The sequence below is a fragment of the Bufo bufo genome, chromosome 8 (assembly GCF_905171765.1).
Source record: "Bufo bufo chromosome 8, aBufBuf1.1, whole genome shotgun sequence".
NCBI lineage: Eukaryota > Metazoa > Chordata > Amphibia > Anura > Bufonidae > Bufo > Bufo bufo.
In genome coordinates, this window is record NC_053396.1 from 25,262,310 (window position 1) to 25,282,998 (window position 20,689).

At 45.4% G+C, this 20,689-nt stretch overlaps 1 protein-coding gene across 1 annotated transcript in view; it reads right to left on the minus strand.

The window, feature by feature from the left end:
- The window catches only part of WHRN (whirlin), a 107,144-nt gene extending 86,696 nt beyond the window's left edge, over window positions 1–20,448 (minus strand). Inside the window, exons 1-2 of the mRNA XM_040405183.1 lie at window positions 20,380–20,448; window positions 18,430–19,444 (exon numbers count right to left, since the gene is read on the minus strand). Coding sequence (XP_040261117.1) covers window positions 18,430–19,335 — 906 coding nt within the window. The 5' untranslated portion in view covers window positions 19,336–19,444; window positions 20,380–20,448. The remainder of the gene's footprint in view (window positions 1–18,429; window positions 19,445–20,379) is intronic.
- Window positions 20,449–20,689: the final 241 nt, after the last annotated feature.

Below are 20,689 nucleotides of genomic sequence, written 5' to 3' on the forward strand. Positions count from 1 at the left end.
ATATATACTGTATATATAATATTCTCTGGTGTAATCCGGGCGTCTCCACAGCGCTAAAATACACTAAGGGCATCAATTCATTTAAATAGATGTCAGCGCATAAAAATGACAGGCAAACGCCCAAGAAAACCAGAATCCATCAATATGAATGAACACGTACCCCCATAGGTTTGCTCACAGCTTTTTCAGTTAATTGCGCCTGAATCTCCTTACATTAATCTTAAATGGCCCCCATGGCTGTTTCCTGCCCTGACTGGAATGATAGTCTTCTCGTTATAAATGAGAGACACAGTCACAGCCCATATGGTCGGCTCCCTAGATAAAAGCCGCCAGTCCTCCACGTAAGTCGTCCTTTCGCACTGCTCTGTATGAAATCACAGCAGACCGCTATATCTCAATGCTGCTTGACGTGCAATGTCCCCGCGGGCCTGTATTTCTCAGGGATTAATGACCCACCCCCATGAACACCGACACTCAGTCCGCTCCCTGACCCGGATTAATCTGATGAGCCGTCGTGACCAATTAATGTGACAGGGGCTCCTAAACAACGGTGATCCAATTAAAGCCGCAATGTATGTCTCATACAGCGAGAAAAATGTCACGGCAGATAAAGGCAGACTGAGATCTGTCGGACACGGCGTAGGGCGGCGTAAGAGCTTGCCTTCTCCCGTATGGATTTCCAGGTTAGATCTTGACGCCAGCCCTGCAGAAGTGATGAATGCGCTCTTTAGGCTAGGGCTACACAACGACATGTGTCGCACGACATTTTGTAGCACCAATGTCGCGCGACAATTTTTACAACGATAGTCTACGGTGTCGCACTGCGACATGTGACATGCTGTGACTGCAACACGACGGTAGCAAAAAATCCATCCAAGATGGATTTTTCTGCAACGGTCGCGTCGCAGTCACAGCATGTCGCGGTGCAACACCATAGACTATCATTATAAAAATTGACGCGCGACATCAGTGTTGCGCGACACATGTTGCAGTGTAGTTGAGCCCTATGTGTCGCGCGACTTATTGTCGTCGTGTAGCCTTAGCCTTATCGGTGGAGATTTCCTTCTTAGGCCGTGATCCCGGTGACGTCACCTAGCAGTATGATCGTTCGCATGAGGCCTTACTGTTTTAAGGGGTTGTCCGGGTTCAGAGCTGAAACCAGACATAACCCCTGTGACATGCTGTGACTGCAACACGACGGTAGCATAAAATCCATTCAAGATGGATTTTTCTGCAACTGTCGCGTCGCAGTCACAGCATGTCGCGGAGCAACACCATAGACTATCATTATAAAAATTGTCGCGCGACATTGGTGCGACATCAGTGTTGCGCGACACATGTTGCAGTGTAGTTGAGCCCTATGTGTCGCGCGACTTATTGTCGTCGTGTAGCCTTAGCCTTATCGGTGGAGATTTCCTTCTTAGGCCGTGATCCCGGTGACGTCACCTAGCAGTATGATCGTTCGCATGAGGCCTTACTGTTTTAAGGGGTTGTCCGAGTTCAGAGCTGAAACCGGACATAACTCCTTCTTCGCCCATTCAGCCCGTATAGGTGGAGCATCAGATGTGCGATGCAGCAAGGGCTGTTTTGTCTATATTAGTCACACTGCTAGGCGGAGGCTCCTGCCTAGCAGTGATCCCGGTGATGTCACCTAGCAGTATGATTATTCGCATGAGGCCTTACTGTTTTAAGGGGTTGTCCGGGTTCAGAGCTGAAACCGGACATAACCCCTTCTTCGCCCATTCAGCCCATAACTAGGTCTGCCCACTACACAATGGACAGAGCGGTGTCGTTCCGGCACCAACTTCAGCTACCCCGAAACAGCTGATCTGCGGTGGTGTTGGGAGGTATCAGACCCCCACTGACCAGATACTGATGGCCTATGCTGAGGATAGGCTATCAATACTAAAATCCTGGACAACCCCTTCAAAGAGGCGGGAAGAGATGGACTGCAACTGCAACTGGGTGATATGATGTAAAAAGGTGAAATTTAATGTCCAGAAGGAGATAAGTTGCAAAGGCGGTAAAATATGCTACACAGTAGGGGACACATAGCTGGCAGGAAGTTCACATACAATAGATGTGTCCTAAAACATGTCAACTGCGATTTATTGTATTAAAGGGGTTGTCCCAAACCAGCACCTGTATCTGAATACATTTGTAATTGCATGTAATTATACATTAGGTATAGCCAGTGAGTTATTAAAAAAAAAATTGTCTGTATAGCGCCACCTGCTGTTTGTGTATTTTCTTATTTCTTTGTCCTGCTCACTGAGATGGCCGCACATGCTCAGTTTCCTCCTTCAACTGCCTCCTGAGCTGTGATAGGCAGAGCATGGACACGCCCCCTGAGGTGCAGAAGAAAAGACACGCCCCTTGAGCTGTCAGCTTGATATAAATCTAGCAGAGCAATAAATGTGGAGATCTCTGGATCCATGTGAGGTTCAGGGCTGGTAGAAAGAGATTGTCATGTGCTATATGATGTCTGATCATGGGATTACCCCATTAACCAGGTGGTCTTATCAGGGAGTCACCTCTCGTCCCTTCATAGCTATAGGTTAATGACTACTGAAATATGCCAGTATAAACAGAATAAATCTAATTAGCTTCATCACATACATAATATAAATCTTTCCCACCCTTCCAGGCAAGTGAACCGATAAGTAGCTTAATTCACCATATTATATTATAGTGCCGCCAGACCTGTAAATTCTGCATTTGAAGCAAAATGTCTAACCAGGTCTTTAATATACTTAAGAAGACTGCCAAAAATCCCGTCCCTGTTGAGCGCATTCCATAACCGCACGGCTCTTACAGTAAATCCTTTCTACAGAAGGAGATTAAAGGTTTCATTTCTAGCTGCTAATGATGGTTTTGTGTCGCTGGTGGGACCATGAGATGGCGCAGATCAACGTTCTCTCTGGGGGCAATCATTTTCGAACACAATACCGTCTTATACCGCCTTAAAGGGGTTACGCCATGATTCATGTAAATAAATGAAAATCAGATCATTATCTAGTACATGACAATCTGATTCTAACACAGCTAGAACCAGCCCTGTACCTCACATGGATCCAGAGATTTCCCCATTCCAATTGCTCTACTAGATTATCTTCAGCCTGACAGCTCATGGGGGGCGTGTCCTTTCTGCTGCAGCTCAGGGGCGTGTCATTTCTTCTGCAGCTCGGGGGCGTGTCCTTTCTGCTGAAGTTCATGGGCGTGTCATTTCTGCAGCAGCTCAGGGGCGTGTCCTTTCTGCTGCAGCGCTCTCCCTGTAGCTACCACAGCCTCTAACAGAAGATATGGCTGGTGGCAGTTGAAGATTAAAACTGAGCGCGTGCGACCACTTCAGTGAGGTGGATGGAGAAAGAAAAAAAACAAACAGCAGGTGGTGCCATACAGATACATTTTATTACATAGATACAGGCGTTAAAAAGGGGGTGTGATGTAAGCGAAGAAGGGGGCGCGCCGGCCAGCCCTTCTCATTTTCTACAAAAATTATTTAAATCTACGCCAGCAAGGCAGCTTGCGTAGATTTAGTCCGTCTGTGTATCCATGCTGAGACCTCCAGATATAGAGACCATTGGGGTAATTTATTAAGACCTGTCTTAATACCCCTTGCACTGGCGCATGATGCGTCTAAGTTATGTAGATGTGCCGGCTCATCCCCCACAAGCGCAAGGGGTATTGAGACCGGCGTCTAAAACGCCGATCTTAATAAATGACCCCAATGGTCTCTATGTCTGGAGGTCTCAGCATCGATACACAGACGGACTTAAACCATGTAATGCTTCATTTGCCCTGTGGTAGCGCTACAGCAGATTCGGACTCTTAGGCTGAGTTCACACAAGCGAGTTTTCCGCACGGGTGCAATGCGGGAGGTGAACGCATTGCACCCGCACTGAATCTGGAGACATTCATTTCTATGGGGCTGTTCAGATGAGCGGTGATTTTCCCGCATCACTTGTGCGTTGTGTGAAAATCGCAGCATGCTCTATATTCTGTGTTTTTCACGCAACGCAGGCCCCATAGAAGTGAATGGGGTTGCGTGAAAATCGCAAGCATTCCCAAGCAAGTGCGGATGCGGTGCGATTTTCACGCATGGTTGCTAGGTGACAGTCTATTCACTGTATTATTTTCCCTTATAACATGGTTATAAGGGAAAATAATAGCATTCTGAATACAGAATGCATAGTAGGTGGTCAATTGAGGGTTAAAAAAATAAAATAAAAATTAACTCACCTTCTCCTCTTGTTCGCGTAGTTCCCGGTCTCTTCTTTACTTCTTTTAATGATGAGCTGTGGGCTAAAGGACCTTTGGTGACATCAGATCACATGTTCGAATCACATGGTACATCACCGTGGTGATGGACCATGTGATTGGAGCATGTGATCTGATGTCACCACAGGTCCTAGCCGATAGTTCATCTTTTAAGAAGTAAAGAAGAGACCGGGAACTACGCGAACAAGAGGAGAAGGTGAGTTAATTTTTTTATTTTATTTTTAACCCTCAATTGACCACCTACTATGCATTCTGTATTCAAAATGCTATTATTTTCCCTTATAACCATGTTATAAGGGAAAATAATACAGTAAATAGACTGTCACCTAGCAACCATGCGTGAAAATCGCACCGCATCCGCACTTGCTTGGGAATGCTTGCGATTTTCACGCAACCCCATTCACTTCTATGGGGCCTGCGTTGCGTGAAAAACGCAGAATAAGGCTCCATTCACACGTCCGCAAAATGGGTCCGCATCCTTTCCGCAATTTTGCGGAATGGGTGCGGACCCATTCATTCTCTATGGGGACGAAAAGGATGCGGACAGCACACAGTGTGCTGTCTGCAGCCGCAATTGCGGAGCGCGGCCCCGATTTTGGGTCCGCAGCTCCGCAAAAAGATAGAGCATGTCCTATTCTTGTCCGCAGCTTGCGGACAATAATAGGCATTTCTATGGGGTTGACGGGCTGGTGTGTTGCGGACCCGCAATTTGCGGGTCCGCAACACACCACGGACGTGTGAATGTAGCCTATAGAGCATGCTGCGATTTTCACGCAACGCACAAGTGATGCGTGAAAATCACCGCTCATGTGAACAGCCCCATAGAAATGAATGGGTCGGTATTCAGTGCGGGTGCAATGCGTTCACCTCACGCATCCGCGCGGAATACTGTGTGAAAGGGGCCTTAAGGCTGGTTTCACACGGGCGTTGCGGATTGGGGCCGGATGCGTTCAGAGTGCGTTCAGTGAAACTCGCACTATTTTGCAAGCAAGTTCAGTCAGTTTTGTCTGCGATTGCGTTTAGTTGTTCAGTTTTTTCCGCGTGGGTGCAATGCAATTTGATGCGTTTTTTACGCGCGTGATAAAAAACTGAATGTTTACAAACAACATCTCTTAGCAACCATCAGTGAAAAATGCATCGCACCCGCACTTGCTTGCGGATGCAATGCGTTTTTCACGCAGCCCCATTCACTTCTATGGGGCCAGGGCTGCGTGAAAAACGCAGAATATAGAACGCAGAACTGATGCGTGAAAAACAACGCTCATGTACACAGACCCATTGAAATGAATGGGTCAGGATTCAGTGCGGGTGCTATGCGTTCACGTCACGCATTGCACCCGCGCGGAAAACTCGCTCACGTGAAAGGGACCTTACTGCCGGGTTTGCCTTTAGATTACTGGTGATCGGCGGACGTCCCAGCAGTTGGACATCTTATAATCAGTTTATCTTTCAGGGACTCTGCTGACAAAAGAAGAGATTGTCAAAAGTGGAGAACCCCTTTAACCATGCCCCGCAGCACTAACCTATATGCATTAGTGCTGATCAACTTTTTATGTTGTGTTCTGTTATGATGATGTCATAGTAATATTTGTTTTAATTTACAGGCTGTATACAATTGTATTGATGTCACAGCAGTGTTCTGATAGGTGCAGGTCCTATTCTATCCTTAAAATGGAGCCTGCAAAGTGACGGCGAGCACGCAACACATGTGCGACCATCCTCCATTCATTTTATATGGGAGTGCCAATAAAAGCCGAGCGTCGTGCTTGGCTGTTTTTCGGAAGTCCCATTGAAATAAGTAGGAAGCACACTGCGCAAGCGTGAATATGACTTCATTTCCCATAGAAATCAATGAGGGTAGGAGTGCATGTGCAGTGCGCCCCTCATCACTTTGCAGGCTACATTCTAAGTATAGGTGTGGGTCCCAGAGGTGGAATCTGCACCGATCACACACTGAGGGCATATCCTAGCAATGTGCCCCCAATGTCCAAGAGGGGAGTAACCCTTTAATGTTTATCTTCATTTATAGGCTGTGTAGAGTTGTGATGATGTCACAGTAGGGTTTATCTTTATTAATAGGCTGTGTAGAGTTGTGATGATGTCACAGTAGGGTTTATCTTTATTAATAGGCTGTGTAGAGTTGTGATGATGTCACAGTAGGGTTTATCTTTATTCATAGGCTGTGTAGAGTTGTGATGATGTCACAGTAGGGTTTATCTTTATTCATAGGCTGTGTAGAGTTGTGATGATGTCACAGTTTAGTGTTTTTCTCTACTTCTTAACTCATTAGGATGTCATAATAGACTGTGACTTCGTTAATACACTGTTTTATGTTGTGATGTCATGATAGTGGTGTTTGTATTCAGAATATTGAATTACTGAAATCAATAAACTTTTCAATGATATTCCAATTTATTGAGATGCACCTGTATGTCCAGTGTGCGTCCAGAGTGTGATTGATGAGAGGGCATGAATCCAATGTGTGGCACGTGTCCAGTGTGTGAGTGACGTATGTGGCACGTGTCCAGTGTGTGAGTGACGTGTGTGGCACGTGTCCAGTGTGTGAGTGACGTGTGTGGCACGTGTCCAGTGTGTGAGTGACGTGTGTGGCACGTGTCCAGTGTGTGAGTGACGTGTGTGGCATGTGTCCAGTGTGTGAGTGACGTGTGTGGCACGTGTCCAGTGTGTGAGTGACGTGTGTGGCACGTGTCCAGTGTGTGAGTGACGTGTGACATGTAAGAGGGACTGAACTGAAGACATCCTGATGCATACTGAACGGATTGCTCTCTATTCAGAATTTATTAGGATAAAACTGATCTGTTTTTTCCGGTATTGAGCCCCTAGGACGGAACTCAATACCGGAAAAGAATAACGCTAGTGTGAAAGTACCTTTATGTGTGACAGATTGGAAGCTGGAAGCCTCAGAATGCAGAGAAATCAGGATTTTGTCACTAACAATAAGCCCCAGGAGGGTGACAGGAATATGTTTTCGGCAGTATAATTCCAAATGCGACGGTATATTGGTTGAAGACAAGTGAGCGCAGCTGGTTTATACACGCCAGCTTATCACAGGAGTCTCCTTCTCCGGATCGCCTCAGTAATCTGATTACAGCGAAGACAACAATGATAGATGGAAGGATTGCCAAGACCAAGCAAATACATAACATTAGGCAATTCTACTCTGCCCTAGGCATAACATTAAGTGCCTGGCACGTGTTCTATATCTGCAAGGCCCCCTACAATGTTAAAGGGGTAGATCCAAACTAACATTATGTACTTGTCAGAATAGCTTACCAATTTAAAAAAAAACAGACATTCCCATTCATGTACATCAGCAATTGCTGGTACACCTCACAGAAAGGTTGGTTGTACCATAGGTTTCAGACTAGTGATTCTTAAATGTGTTTTCTAGAATATTCAGAACATTCTCATCTGTGAAAGAATGGATAACCTCTTGTAGTAGGCCTCACACTACACAGACTCATGTAGTTCCACACACTTTAGCTGCCAAGCCCAGACTCACTGGCTGATGCAATCAGACTACTCAGCTCCTTCCTCAGAGGGGGAAGGTCCAGCCTACCCTCTGCTGAGTAGGGCATGATAACTAAACTACATCACCTATACACAGCCCTTGGGATCACAGTGAAAGCATGGAAAAGTAATTTAACCCTTATTGGTAGATATTAAGCCTTTTAGCACTAAATTACCTCTTAGCAGTGATCCACTGGGTCACTGCATTTACTTTGCGTTTCTTCTTGAGGAGATGCCAAATGGCACAGGGATACCTAAAGGCTATGTACACCTTGTACACTTTTTGGCTAAAAATCATATTTTCAGTTGGCCTTTATTAAAAATATTGAGCCATTCTGTCACAAAGGGTTAACTGTTTTTCTAGCTCTGTGACTGGTACTTTCACTTTGTTTTCGGTCATCTAATAACCCTCATCTCTACTAAGAGGTCATAAACACTTATTTAAGCCACATTCTTATCAGTAAGATAAGAACTGAGCTATAATGAGTGTTTATAATGTCAGAGATAAGGAGCCCATCTGCTCCCTAACTGATGGAAAAAAATAGAAAATCCAGAGGCTGCTACTAGAGCATCTCAGCTCTGTACAGAAAAAAGGGCTCCATATGTTTAATAAAGACCAATTGAAAAAATGAATTTTAGATTAAAATAAGTACAATGAAATAATAAATAAAAAAATTGCAAAAGGTGTACATGGCCAAGAAAAGTATGTGTATTTGGAGTATAGGAGGAAAGTGAATGCTTTGCCATTCAGGTTCTACTATCCTTTAAAGGGTATTCGCACTCAGTCGTCTTATCAGATGCTATGTATCAGACAGCCAGGGCCTTTACGTTTTACTAATTCATAGAATAGGACACATGACTAACGCCAGACACTGAATTCCTGCAGACAACCTTTGTGCTGCAGCCTTGGATTTTTTGGCTGCAGGTAAGTAGCCTGTTATGATAACGAACGTCAAAATATATTCAAAGTAAAACCCAAACGTTCACTACTATAGGAGATGTCTGCTGCTTTTATTTTTCCTATGTAATTTAAGAGGCGCTGTTAGCCGGCAGCAACAGACATTGTTAGTTGAACACACAGTGTATTGATGTGAGCACAGGATGGTGTATAATGAGTGATCGGAAGGTGAAAGGAAGTCTTGTCCTTATTATATAAGTACAACTATAGGCACATGTTAGAATATGACCCCATGGCATGGCTGGCTGCATGCAGCCAAGCCAAGCTTACCCTTGAAACCAATTGCTTACGATTTAGTGGCAAAATTGTTCAGCAGCTAGCTGTCATGACTCAGTATGGTTTGGCCGCATGCGCCAGCTGCACTGTGGGGTTGTACCCTCACAGCGCCGTCTCTGCAATGATTGCAGGTCCTCCCGATGACTGCATCGTCTGCTCCTTTTTCTCTTGTGTCTAGGTTATCTTGCCATTGTCTGCTCCTGTTTCCGACTTTAGCCTTGTTTCCTGACTACTCTCCTGCATTGTCCTCTGGATACCATGTCTGGTACTTGTACTATTACTCCTGATCATGACTCTTGGCTACTCCTGAATACACTCCTGCCTTGCCCTTCAGACACAAGTCCTGAGGCTTGTGGTAGTACTCCTGATGCTAACTTGTGGCTACACCTGACTACAATCCTGCCTTGTCTGTCAGATACAAGGTCTGATACTTGTAGTACTAGTCCTGAACCTGATTATTCCTGACTATGCTACCATATCCTTCAGATTCCATGCCTAGTACTAGTACTCCTGTTCCTGACGGCATTATTGTCTTGACTCTTAGATACTAGCTCCCGTACTCCTCTCCTGGTAAGGACACTTGGCTCTGTTCCTGACTACAGCTTGCTCTGACAGCGCCAATACCACCACTCCATGACTATTTTGGGGACTGGGAATCCTCCCACAGCAAAATTCACACAAAGTATGAAAACGAAGGGATTCCTTAGACTCTGTACCCCAATCTAGCATGTGTCAAACAAAATTCAACTTAGAGAATCCACTTTCATGTACATGGCCGAAACTGCACCTGCCTATTTGAGGGACACATTCTTGGGACAGATCAAAACTCATTGGGACATTGGTTTCTCCCTAGTGAGCTACTACCTCTACACATTAGATTCTTAGCCGGACCCAATGAAAACGGCATAATCGGATGGGGGTCTTTAGAACACTGCACAGTGCCCCTTGTATAAGAGATTAATAGAAGGACCCTTGGGTTTGTTTTGGAGAGGAGCGCTTGAGGATGGATCCTACTTGAGTTGGGACCATCAGTATCATTGGACAGCTACAGTAGCAGCCTCTATGGTTCAGTACATACACCCTAGAGTGAAAAATGATGTATACATGAATATATCGGCACAGGTCCTCTAAATTGTATACAGCACTATCCATATTTCAGAATTACTGTAAAAAGCATACAACTCGGCACAAGCAGGGTGAGGGTGCGGGAATATGAACATCTGCATTAATACAAAGCTTTATAATGTGCCATCCTTAATTAGGTGTTCAGTCAATTTTTAAATGTCTTATCTTTGATAAGTTACAGGAGAGCAGCGATTATTAAGACGTCTTGGCATTGTGCCCAGGTATAAAGCAAGTTTTGGGACTAATGGAACATATTTTAATTAATATTGTGCTTCCCTATTTGCTGCTGTCACGCAGTAGTAAAATGTATTATTTCAAGCATAAGGCTCCTCGGAAATGAGATAAAAGTGTGTGAAATATGCGATCATCTCACAAAGTTTAATGTGTTGTATATTATAATATTCACTAGTAAGGACCTTCAGAAGGAGGGTGCAAGGATTTCCTCACCTGTACCGGATGATCTATGAGAGGTAAATAATATTTGTTATCTAAGGGGTCAATGATTGGGAACGAACACCGCTAATTGCCGATCAATGCCTTGTGTAAGCATGCCGCCGATCACCTGACATACAAGCATAGGGTGCCGTCACATGTGGTGCAATGCATTTATAGAAAAATCTGCATCATAAATAGTTCCCCTTGTATTCCTACAGTATTTACTTCTGTGAATCTTCTGCGGAAAACCATTTGCAGATTTTGTGAAGCCCAATGTCTCCATAAATTTCAATTGGAAATTATAATCTGCAATGAAATCTGCATTAATCTAAAAATACACATATGTGGATTTCAATTTGTATTTTTGTACCAGGTGTGAAGGTACCCTGAGAGTATGACCCGACGGTCACATCCACCCTGGGCAGCCAATGGCTGCACTGTTTTACTGCAAAAATGTACTGACTTTAGCTTCCGTGGGTGAGGGCATCTCGCCTGCATGCTGCCAGCCACACCGTCGGGATCTAACCTTAGGATTCATGCATATGGCAGAGCCGTGAGAAGAGGTCCTCAATGTGATACTTGGAAGCTCCTGTGGTTTTGTACAATATCCTACCCTTGAAGGGAAACCATTTTCTATACTTCCATATGAAATCTAAGGTGAACAGGGTTACTGGGTTCAGCAGTCTTAAAAGTCCAAGTTCAGTTTATTTTGTATCCAGCACAAAACAAGGCATCCAAGTTAAACATGCACTTGGGGTGAAGGCATGACGCCATAATAACACATATATACAACATTAAATCAAAGTCCTGGCCCATCTCTGCGCTAACTAAACAGTGGTTTCTACCTCACCTAGGTACAAATTCCATGCAGGTCAGACTTTTCATGGGAGCCAGGTCTACCATCTTCAAGGTTCTGACCCAGACTGATGCAATGAGGCCTCTATTTATTCTCCAGGGACAATCCCAGTAACTCAGGCTAATAAAAATAGCTGTACTGGAGCAGGATGGAATGGTAGGCCCCTCTACCATAAAAAATAATAATAATCCAGCCCATAAGCAAAGTTTGAAGAATAGCTGTACTGGAGCAGGATGGAATGGTAGGTCCCTCTACCATAAAAAATAATAATAATCCAGCCCATAAGCAAAGTTTGAAGAATAGCTGTACTGGAGCAGGATGGAATGGTAGGCCCCTCTACCATAAAAAAAAAAAATACAGCTCATAAACAAAATCTAAAGAACAACTGTACTGGAGCAGGATGGAATGGTAGGCCCCTCTACCATAAAAAAAATAAAATCCAGCCCATAAACAAAGTCTTAAAAATACGTGTACTGGAGCAAGATGGAATGGTAGATTCCTCTACCATTTAAAAAAAAAAACAGCCCATAATCAAAGTCTGAATTAACTAGCTCCAGCAAACCATACTTTGCTAAAACCATACAGCCTTCTGAATTCCTTTTATCTCACCCATCTGAGCGAAATAAAACCCCCTCCAGGACTTTATCAAAGACATTGTTACATTGACATTGTTAGGGCCTCAGCTCTGATTCACATGAATGGAGCTGTGTTGAAGTTCCTCAGGTGGCCACTTTATTCTTAGCATTGGTTTGGAGTCCCAGAAGGTCGACCCGCACCGATCATAAAGTAATGAGATGGGAATACCCCTTTAAGAATACTGCTTAATATGTAACAATGACAAGATTCAAGTTGTCAGACTTATTTTGAGTCACCGCCCAAGAATAGGCGATTTTAACGGGCTGGACTTATGTACGGTTATACAGTGTGCAAATTACCACGCCATACAGTGTCTACAGTATGGTGCACAAATAACAGTGCCATACATTAGTAAAAAAAAATAAAAAATTCCATACAGCTACCCAAATAGCAATGCCTTACAGTGCTACCACCATCATATGTTGCAAAACGAATGCACTGTGGTTATGTACCAATACTAATACAGGGGCTGACTGGGACCTTAAAGTGGCCCTGGAATAAATACTAAAAGTGGCCCTGTTTTGTAGTTGGGTCCAAATTGATGGAAGGCAGAGCCAACACAAGTATGTGGGGCCATCAATACCATTTTGTGGCACATTATAGCACCCCAACAGAACCAAATACCACAGTGCATCACAAAATACCGCCAGCAGCACAAAATACATACCCAAAAACCTCCACTAGCCGGCCGTGAGGAGGGTCCACGCGGCCCACCGGGAAATTTCCCTGTAAGGTCTATGGCCAATCCTCCCCTGACTAAATGCGACCATATAATAATACCAATAATACCAATATACAATGACGAAATATCAGTTCCATAAATCTAATCTATTAACTATCACTGGGTACAAGCAGTGAGTGCCAGACCATTTGGGGCACCCCCTTCAGCAGGCGCAGCTGATGGACCCTGTGTGATTGCACAGGTCACACACCCTCAAGGGCCAACCCTGGACATAATTTATCCATTACTGTTAGGCCTCATGCACACGAACGTTTTTTTTCACGGTCCGCAAAAACAGGGTCCGTAGGTCCGTGATCCGTGACCGTTTTTTCGTCCGTGGGTCTTCCTTGATTTTTGGCGGATCCACGGACATAAAAAAAAAGTCATTTTGGTGTCCGCCTGGCCGTGCGGAGCCAAACGGATCCGTCCTGAATTACAATGCAAGTCAATGGGGACGGATCCGTTTGACGTTGACACAATATGGTGCCATTTCAAACGGATCCGTCCCCATTGACTTTCAATGTAAAGTCCGGAGTCCCTTTTATACCATCAGATCGGAGTTTTCTCCAATCCGATGGTATATTTTAACTTGAAGCGTCCCCATCACCATGGGAACGCCTCTATGTTAGAATATACTGTCGGATATGAGTTAGATCGTGAAACCTCATTTCCGACAGTATATTCTAACACAGAGGCGTTCCCATGGTGATGGGGACGCTTCTAGTTAGAATATACTACAAACTGTGTACATGACTGCCCCCTGCTGCCTAGCAGCATCCGATCTCTTACAGGGGGCCGTGATCAGCACAATTAACCCCTCAGGTGCCGCACCTGAAGGGGTTAATTGTACTATCATATCCCCCTGTAAGAGATCAGGGCTGCCAGGCAGCAGGGGGCAGACCCCCCCCCCCTCCCCAGTTTGAATATCATTGGTGGCCAGTGCGGCCCCCCCCCCCCCCTTCCTCCATTGTAATAAATCGTTGGTGGCACAGTGTGCGCCCCCCCCCCCCTTCCTCCCTCTATTGTAATAATTCGTTGGTGGCACAGTGTGCCCCCCCCCCCCCGCCTCCCCCCCCCCCTTCCTCCCTCTATTGTAATAATTCGTTGGTGGCACAGTGTGCGCCCCCCCCCCCTTCCTCCCTCTATTGTAATAAATCGTTGGTGGCAATCATTGGCCCCCCTCCCTCTATAGCATTTTCAACATTGGTGGCCAGTGTGCGGCCCCCCATCTTGCGCCCCCCCCCCCCCCCCCCCCCGATCATTGGTGGCAGCGGGTTACTAGCAATAGTACAAGATTCATACTTACCTGGGAGCTGCGATGTTCGTGTCCGGCCGGGAGCTCCTCCTACTGGTAAGTGACGGTTCATTTAGCAATGCGCCGCACAGACCTGTCACTGTCACTTACCAGTAGGTGGAGCTCCCGGCCGGACACGAACATCGCAGCAGCAGGTAAGTATTAATCTTCTACTATTGTACTATTGCTAAGTAACCATGGCAACGAGGACTGTAGTAGCGTCCTGGTTGCCATGGTTACCGATCGGAGCCCCAGCGAATAAACTGGGACTCCGATCGGAACTCCGCTGCCACCAATGATGATGGGGGGGAGGGGGGGGGGAGATGGGAGGCTGCACACTGGCCACCAACGTTGTTAATGCTATAGATGGGGGGGGGGCAATGGGGGGCGCACACTGTGCCACCAACGATTTATTACAAAAGAGGGAGGAAGGGGGGGGGGGCGCACACTGTGCCACCAACGAATTATTACAATAGAGGGAGGGGGGGGGGGCGCACTGGCCACCAATGATATTCAAACTGGGGAGGGGGGGGGGGGGTCTGCCCCCTGCTGCCTGGCAGCCCTGATCTCTTACAGGGGGATATGATAGTACAATTAACCCTTTCAGGTGCCGCACCTGAAGGGGTTAATTGTGCTGATCACGGCCCCCTGTAAGAGATCGGGTGCTGCCAGGCAGCAGGGGGCAGTCTTGTACACAGTTTGTAGTGTATTCTAACTAGAAGCGTCCCCATCACCATGGGAACGCTTCTGTGTTAGAATATACTGTCGGTTCTGAGTTTTCACGAAGTGAAAACTCAGCTTTGAAAAAGCTTTTATGCAGACGGATCTTCGGATCCGTCTGTATAAAAACTAAACTACGGCCACGGATCACGGACACGGATGCCAATCTTGTGTGCATCCGTGTTCTTTCACGGACCCATTGACTTGAATGGGTCCGTGAACCGTTGGCCGTGAAAAAAATAGGACAGGTCATATTTTTTTCACGGCCAGGAAACACGGATCACGGATGCGGCTGCAAAACGGTGCATTTTCCGATTTTTCCACGGACCCATTGAAAGTCAATGGGTCCGCGAAAAAAAACGGAAAACGGCACAACGGCCACGGGTGCACACAACGGTCGTGTGCATGAGGCCTTAGGCGCTGTTTACAAGGCAAATTCTGCCTCAGTTTTTCAATTTGAATGACCTGCTCACGGTTTAACCCCACTGAATGGAACTCAACCACGAACGGACACCCAACCGGTGGCCGCTAAAACGGCAGTGCAACCTCCCACTGAAGGCAGATTCTTCGCAGTTGCCGCCAGCTATTTGCCGTGCAATCAGCTCCGAAATTCCAGTGTCAGAAGACGCAGTGTGAACGGGGCCTTCCACTCTGAAAAAAATTGGCATTCATATTAGAGCGTCAGGTTTCTGTCCCCCAGTGTAGGTCTGTGTGTGAAATCAACCAGAAAGTTGCTTACTAGTCTGGACCGTAGTCACCGCGCAGTTTGAGGAATTGTATTACATCTGGACATCTGGAGAGATTCGCTTTTATGTCCTTCTGTTCCCGTAGTTGTTTTTATACCGGTACTTTACACCGCATGGAAACCTTCACATGTCCTGATAACGGCACAGCGAGGCAATGGTTTTTAAACAAATCGTTTCAAGAAATGATCCTGGAAATGCTTCTACAGAAATGTCTATCCCAGTAACAATGTGATTGTTGTTTTAACATATGGTGCTCGCTGCCATCTTTTTTCCCATTAAAGATAATGGGGGAGAAAACACAAGAAAGCGAGCCGTAAAATCAATATGATCTCTTAACTGCGATGTGTTATTAGGATGTTTGTGTGTCCCGATCACTGGAAAGGAGTGACTTCTCTACATACGGCTGTGGGTTTGCGGCATTAAGATACTCGATAAAAGAACTTAGAGGCGTTTATGTCCGCCTGAGGGATCATATAATTTTTTTTTTTTTTATATATATATATATTTTGATCCTCTCTTTTTATGAAGATTCTTTTTATATAGAAGATATATGACAATGTATGGTACTGGGACCAAATGTAATGTAGACTGGCCTACGAACAATGGGGGTCATTTATTAAACAGAGATACGCTTATATTAGGTGTATTTGTGGTGCAGATTGCGGCGCAAAGGTCCTTTGCAATTTTTCCCTGCTCACACCAGGTCTAAAAAAGCGGGCGTGGCAGGGACAGGCCGGAAGGCCCGTCACATTTACCGTTTTCTGCATCTGTTTTAGGCGTAGAAAATGGTCTAAATGTAAAACAGCAAGGAAGCTGTCTTACATTTAGAATTGGCGGAGGATCCCCCGAAGTTATATAGATGCCGACGCCTGTACATAACTTCGGCGGATCCACCGCAAGTGCAGGGCTTTATTAAGACCGGCGTCTAAAACACTGGTCTTAATAAATGTGCCCCATATCTGTCGATATATTTTAGTGTCATAATATTCAAGATGAACGCTAACATGGTGTCACTAGGCACCAGCAACAACTAAAAGCCTTTAAAAAACTTAAAATTAGACAATTGATATTTTTGCTTGTCTCACAGAGATGAAAGGAGTAGGAGAACGCATGCCCAAAAATCGCTTCATTTACTCTGTGGACTCTTGGGCCCCATTCTCGCAATCAGTAGAGGTCCCATCAGTCAGATCCCCGCCCTATGGATAAGGTGATAAGTTCTTATGGTGGGGGGCATCCCCTTTAAGGAAGACCTGTAAGTCTGCTCTGAAGCTCTGCTTGTTCAGATTGGATGCTGTGGATTGGCACAAGCACAACGAGCTCAGTGCAGAACACACTGGGATAGAATTAGCCCAATCAGCTAAAGGGTTATCTCTTGATTAATATTGATGACCTATCCTCAGGATAGGTCATCAATATCAGATCGGGGGGGGGGGAGGGGGTCCGACAATCAGCTGACAGAAGAGGCCAGCGCTCCGTCAGAGCTGTGATGTCGCTGTACATCGGTCACATGGCCTAGTTGCAGCTCAGCACAATTGAAGTGAATGGGGTTGAGCGCAATACCAAGCACAGCCACTATACTATGTATGGCGCGGGAGAGATGGCGGGAGCGAGGCAGCTCCCCTGTAACAGCTGATTGGCAGGGGTGCCCCCTGCCAATCTGAGAACAATGACCTATCCTGAGTGAATATTTGCTAAGCCCAAAAGTATAATATGATTCGGAGGCAGGTGCAATTAAAGGGACCCCATTAAATTAGGGCACCTGTAAGGTGCCTACAATCTAGTGAACCCAATAGCTATACCTGTGTGTTCCATATCTGAGAAGCTTACTGAGGGTCGAGATACCTCGTATGCATAGTAAGTGCCCCTTTTTGGCCCTCAGCCTGTTCTTCAGGGAGCTTTTTTGTAGGTTCAGTTTTATCATCTTGATTTTATTTTATTTTTTTCATTAGCACATCATAATGTGTTTCACTCCCGTCCCATCCTGTTTCATAGGAAGCACAGTTGGCAAGTGCATTTAATTTCCTTCTGGAAAGTTATGATGCATAAACCAAGAAAAGATACCACAACAGCTTCCAAGCTCGGAAGTGAAGAGCGCCTACCCCCAAAAACATGCTCAGGCTTGTAGAGCTATCATTTACATATAGATCTGCAAATGTTTTGGCATGTCATGAAACAAATTGCATCTCCGTTGTCACATTAAAATGCACATTAATGGAATACATTGCAAGGATGAAGATACAGTAAGATATTTCTTGACAAATGCCTTAGACATTACATGACACAGCAGAAGAAACCTGTAGCAATCATGGAATTTTCGGGATTAATTTGTTAGAGAGGTTGTTGTTCCCTTTTGGAGCCACTCTCAAATTCCTGGACCATAAAAGTTACTTTCTTGTGGAGGTCAATATTTTTATTTGTGTCCATGTTAAACAACGCGTTTCGGGTCTGGACTAGGTCCACCTTCAGGTTCCAACACCTAGTGCTAGTCCAGGCATGAACTGCATAAACACAAATAAAAATATTGACCTCCAGACTGCTAGACCTTTGAGAGCCATGCCAGAAGAAATAAATTTTTGGGTTGTTAGAACACCAACACTGATGAAGTCACAAAAAATGTTGGAATTCAGAACCAGATAAGAGATCCATGGTGGCAACACCCTCTACAAGAAACATTACCAAGTGATGTGCTTTTATGTAAAACATAAAGAGGTAAGCACATTGGTACCAGGTCCATATCAGATGGTCCAATCTATGAAGCTTGATATCTTGACAGTCATACTTGTAGTTTTATAAGCCACTGAAATGGGGTGTTTTGCCTACATGCATAATAAGTAGATAAAAGTAACCTACCTTAACTGCCTCACTGTGGGTGACTCTGTCCAGCGATCGACCATTTGCTTTGATGATCTGGTCTCCAACTCTCAGTCCTTCTGTTTCTGCCAAAGAACCAGGTTCAATCAGTGACACATAAATACCAATACCATGTTCCACACCACCACGGATGCTGAAGCCAAGTCCTTCTTGGTTTTTGCTTCGTTTAAGTACAACCTGTCGAACATCAGGTTTGGTTCCGGCAGCTGAGGAGCCTTGGTGGCTAAAACCTGATGGTGCTCCAGGATATGAGGTTCCAGCTACTAAACTAGGACCAAGTGATGGACTACTAAAGGCAGGAGCTGTCCCAGGTGCTGAAGGGCTAAAAGCAGGAACCATCCCTTGTCTTGAATTGTTAAAAGCAGGAGCAGTCCCGGTTACCGGGATACTAAAGGCAGGATTTTTGCCTGGTAAAGGTGAGGCAAAGGGAGGAGCTGACCCTGAAATTGGGGTGCTGAATGCCGAAATCCCATCACATAAAATTCCGCTGAATCCAGAAGAACCTGGGGACAAATCCTTTATATACAACCCCTCTGATGTATACTGGTCAAAAAGTAACTGGTCAGACCGTGGGATAACAAGACGCAGCATAGGAAAAAGTTGCCTCTGGTCTTGGAGGCGCAGTATAAGGCGCAATGTTCTCACCAGGTCAAAGACATTTCTTCGAGAGTGGTAAAGTCTCAAACAGTGCAAAAGCTGTTCCCTCTCAGGCTCACTTAGCAGTCGGTTCAGGGCTCCATGCAGTCGACGGACGTTTGAGGATAGGACACGTCCAATGTCCCCTGAATTAATTGAGCCAGAAGATGAAGAATGGATGGACCCTGTTAGAGACTGGTGTATGGAGCCCCTCGGAAAGGGGTGAAGAGTACCTGCCTCTGAATTCATTGCCCAATGGCTGCAGATAGTATCAGGGGATCAGACATGTGGGCAACTTTAAGGGTCCCATGAGGCACTTCTATATACCAGACCTTCTGTGCTGTGTTTTTACCAGGACCTGCCGAAAGAAGAAAAAAAAAATCTTGATCTCCTCTTGAGCTCTTTACATGCAGTCAGCCAATTTGTCGCCTCCTCGGGCTATATGTGATCGCCAACGCTTTCTAAGGTTCAACCCTGTTTGCTCTTCTAGACATAATAATTGCAGTATCTAAGATGTGAAGGTCTAGGCATCTCATGGTCTGGTGTTTTCATGATTCTCCCTCACAGCCGAGCTCCTCTGTAACACTCAGTCGTTCACAGTGTTTTAAGTCCCTGCTTCTGCTTCATTCGGTGTCCTCCCTCCCCCTCCCCATCTTTTCTATTTCTCAAGGTGATTTCTCCTGGTCTGTCGCCCTCCTTTCTCTCCCGTCTTCTCCCTGCCACACCGTATACCGTACACCATTATTCCTGGCTTTATCATCTTATGTGGTTCTCATTCTAGAAAGTCTATTTTTTTAATGTCCCCTCTCCATTTTCCTACAAGTACCTCATAAAATCCCTAATCCCATCCTGGCCCCATGGTCTGTAGGGCACTCACCTGGCCGCGCTTTCAGGAAAACACATCTTCCAAGTCGATCACACCGCTCTGCGTCGTCTTGTCATTCTTTCGCTTGTCTAACAGGTGTCATTCCATACCTCTCTGATTCAGGTGCAGAATTTCAGACACAACAGATGTCTCTCTCCATCTGTCATATTATACAGGTCACTAAGACCGTCTCTTCTCTACAGACACCAGTCTAAGCTGTCTCTATGCAGATGATGAAGTCTTAAATGCAAGGTCTCTTTTGGTCTCCTTAGGCTTCGACAACTCGGTTTCTGACTCGGTTCCTTGCAGTTTCTCACTGAAATGTCTCTTTCTCACTTTAAACCTCCCATGTTTCCAGAAGAAAAGACTGTTTCTGCATTATTAGTGCACTCTCCTTTACTCTCTAACTTGGACTAAACATCTCTTACCCCTTTTAGATGATCTTAGATGAATTCTGGGAACGGTCCACTTTTCTCTAGTTTCCATGCCATTTTCCCGGATAGACATGCCTCCATCACCCTCTGTCCGGCAGTATTTCCACCTGCTTTCCCAGATAGTTGTCTCCGCTTGTCCCTGACTGTCACAGGTGTCTCTCAGTGCATCTGTTGGTCTCTCCCGGATCTGACGTCCCTCAGTAATGTCAGCGTTGCCTAGAGACTGAGAAGACAACACTAATATGCACAGAGCTTAACCCTGCACTGCCAGACGCTGTGCATCAATCTTGTGAGTCTAATACTC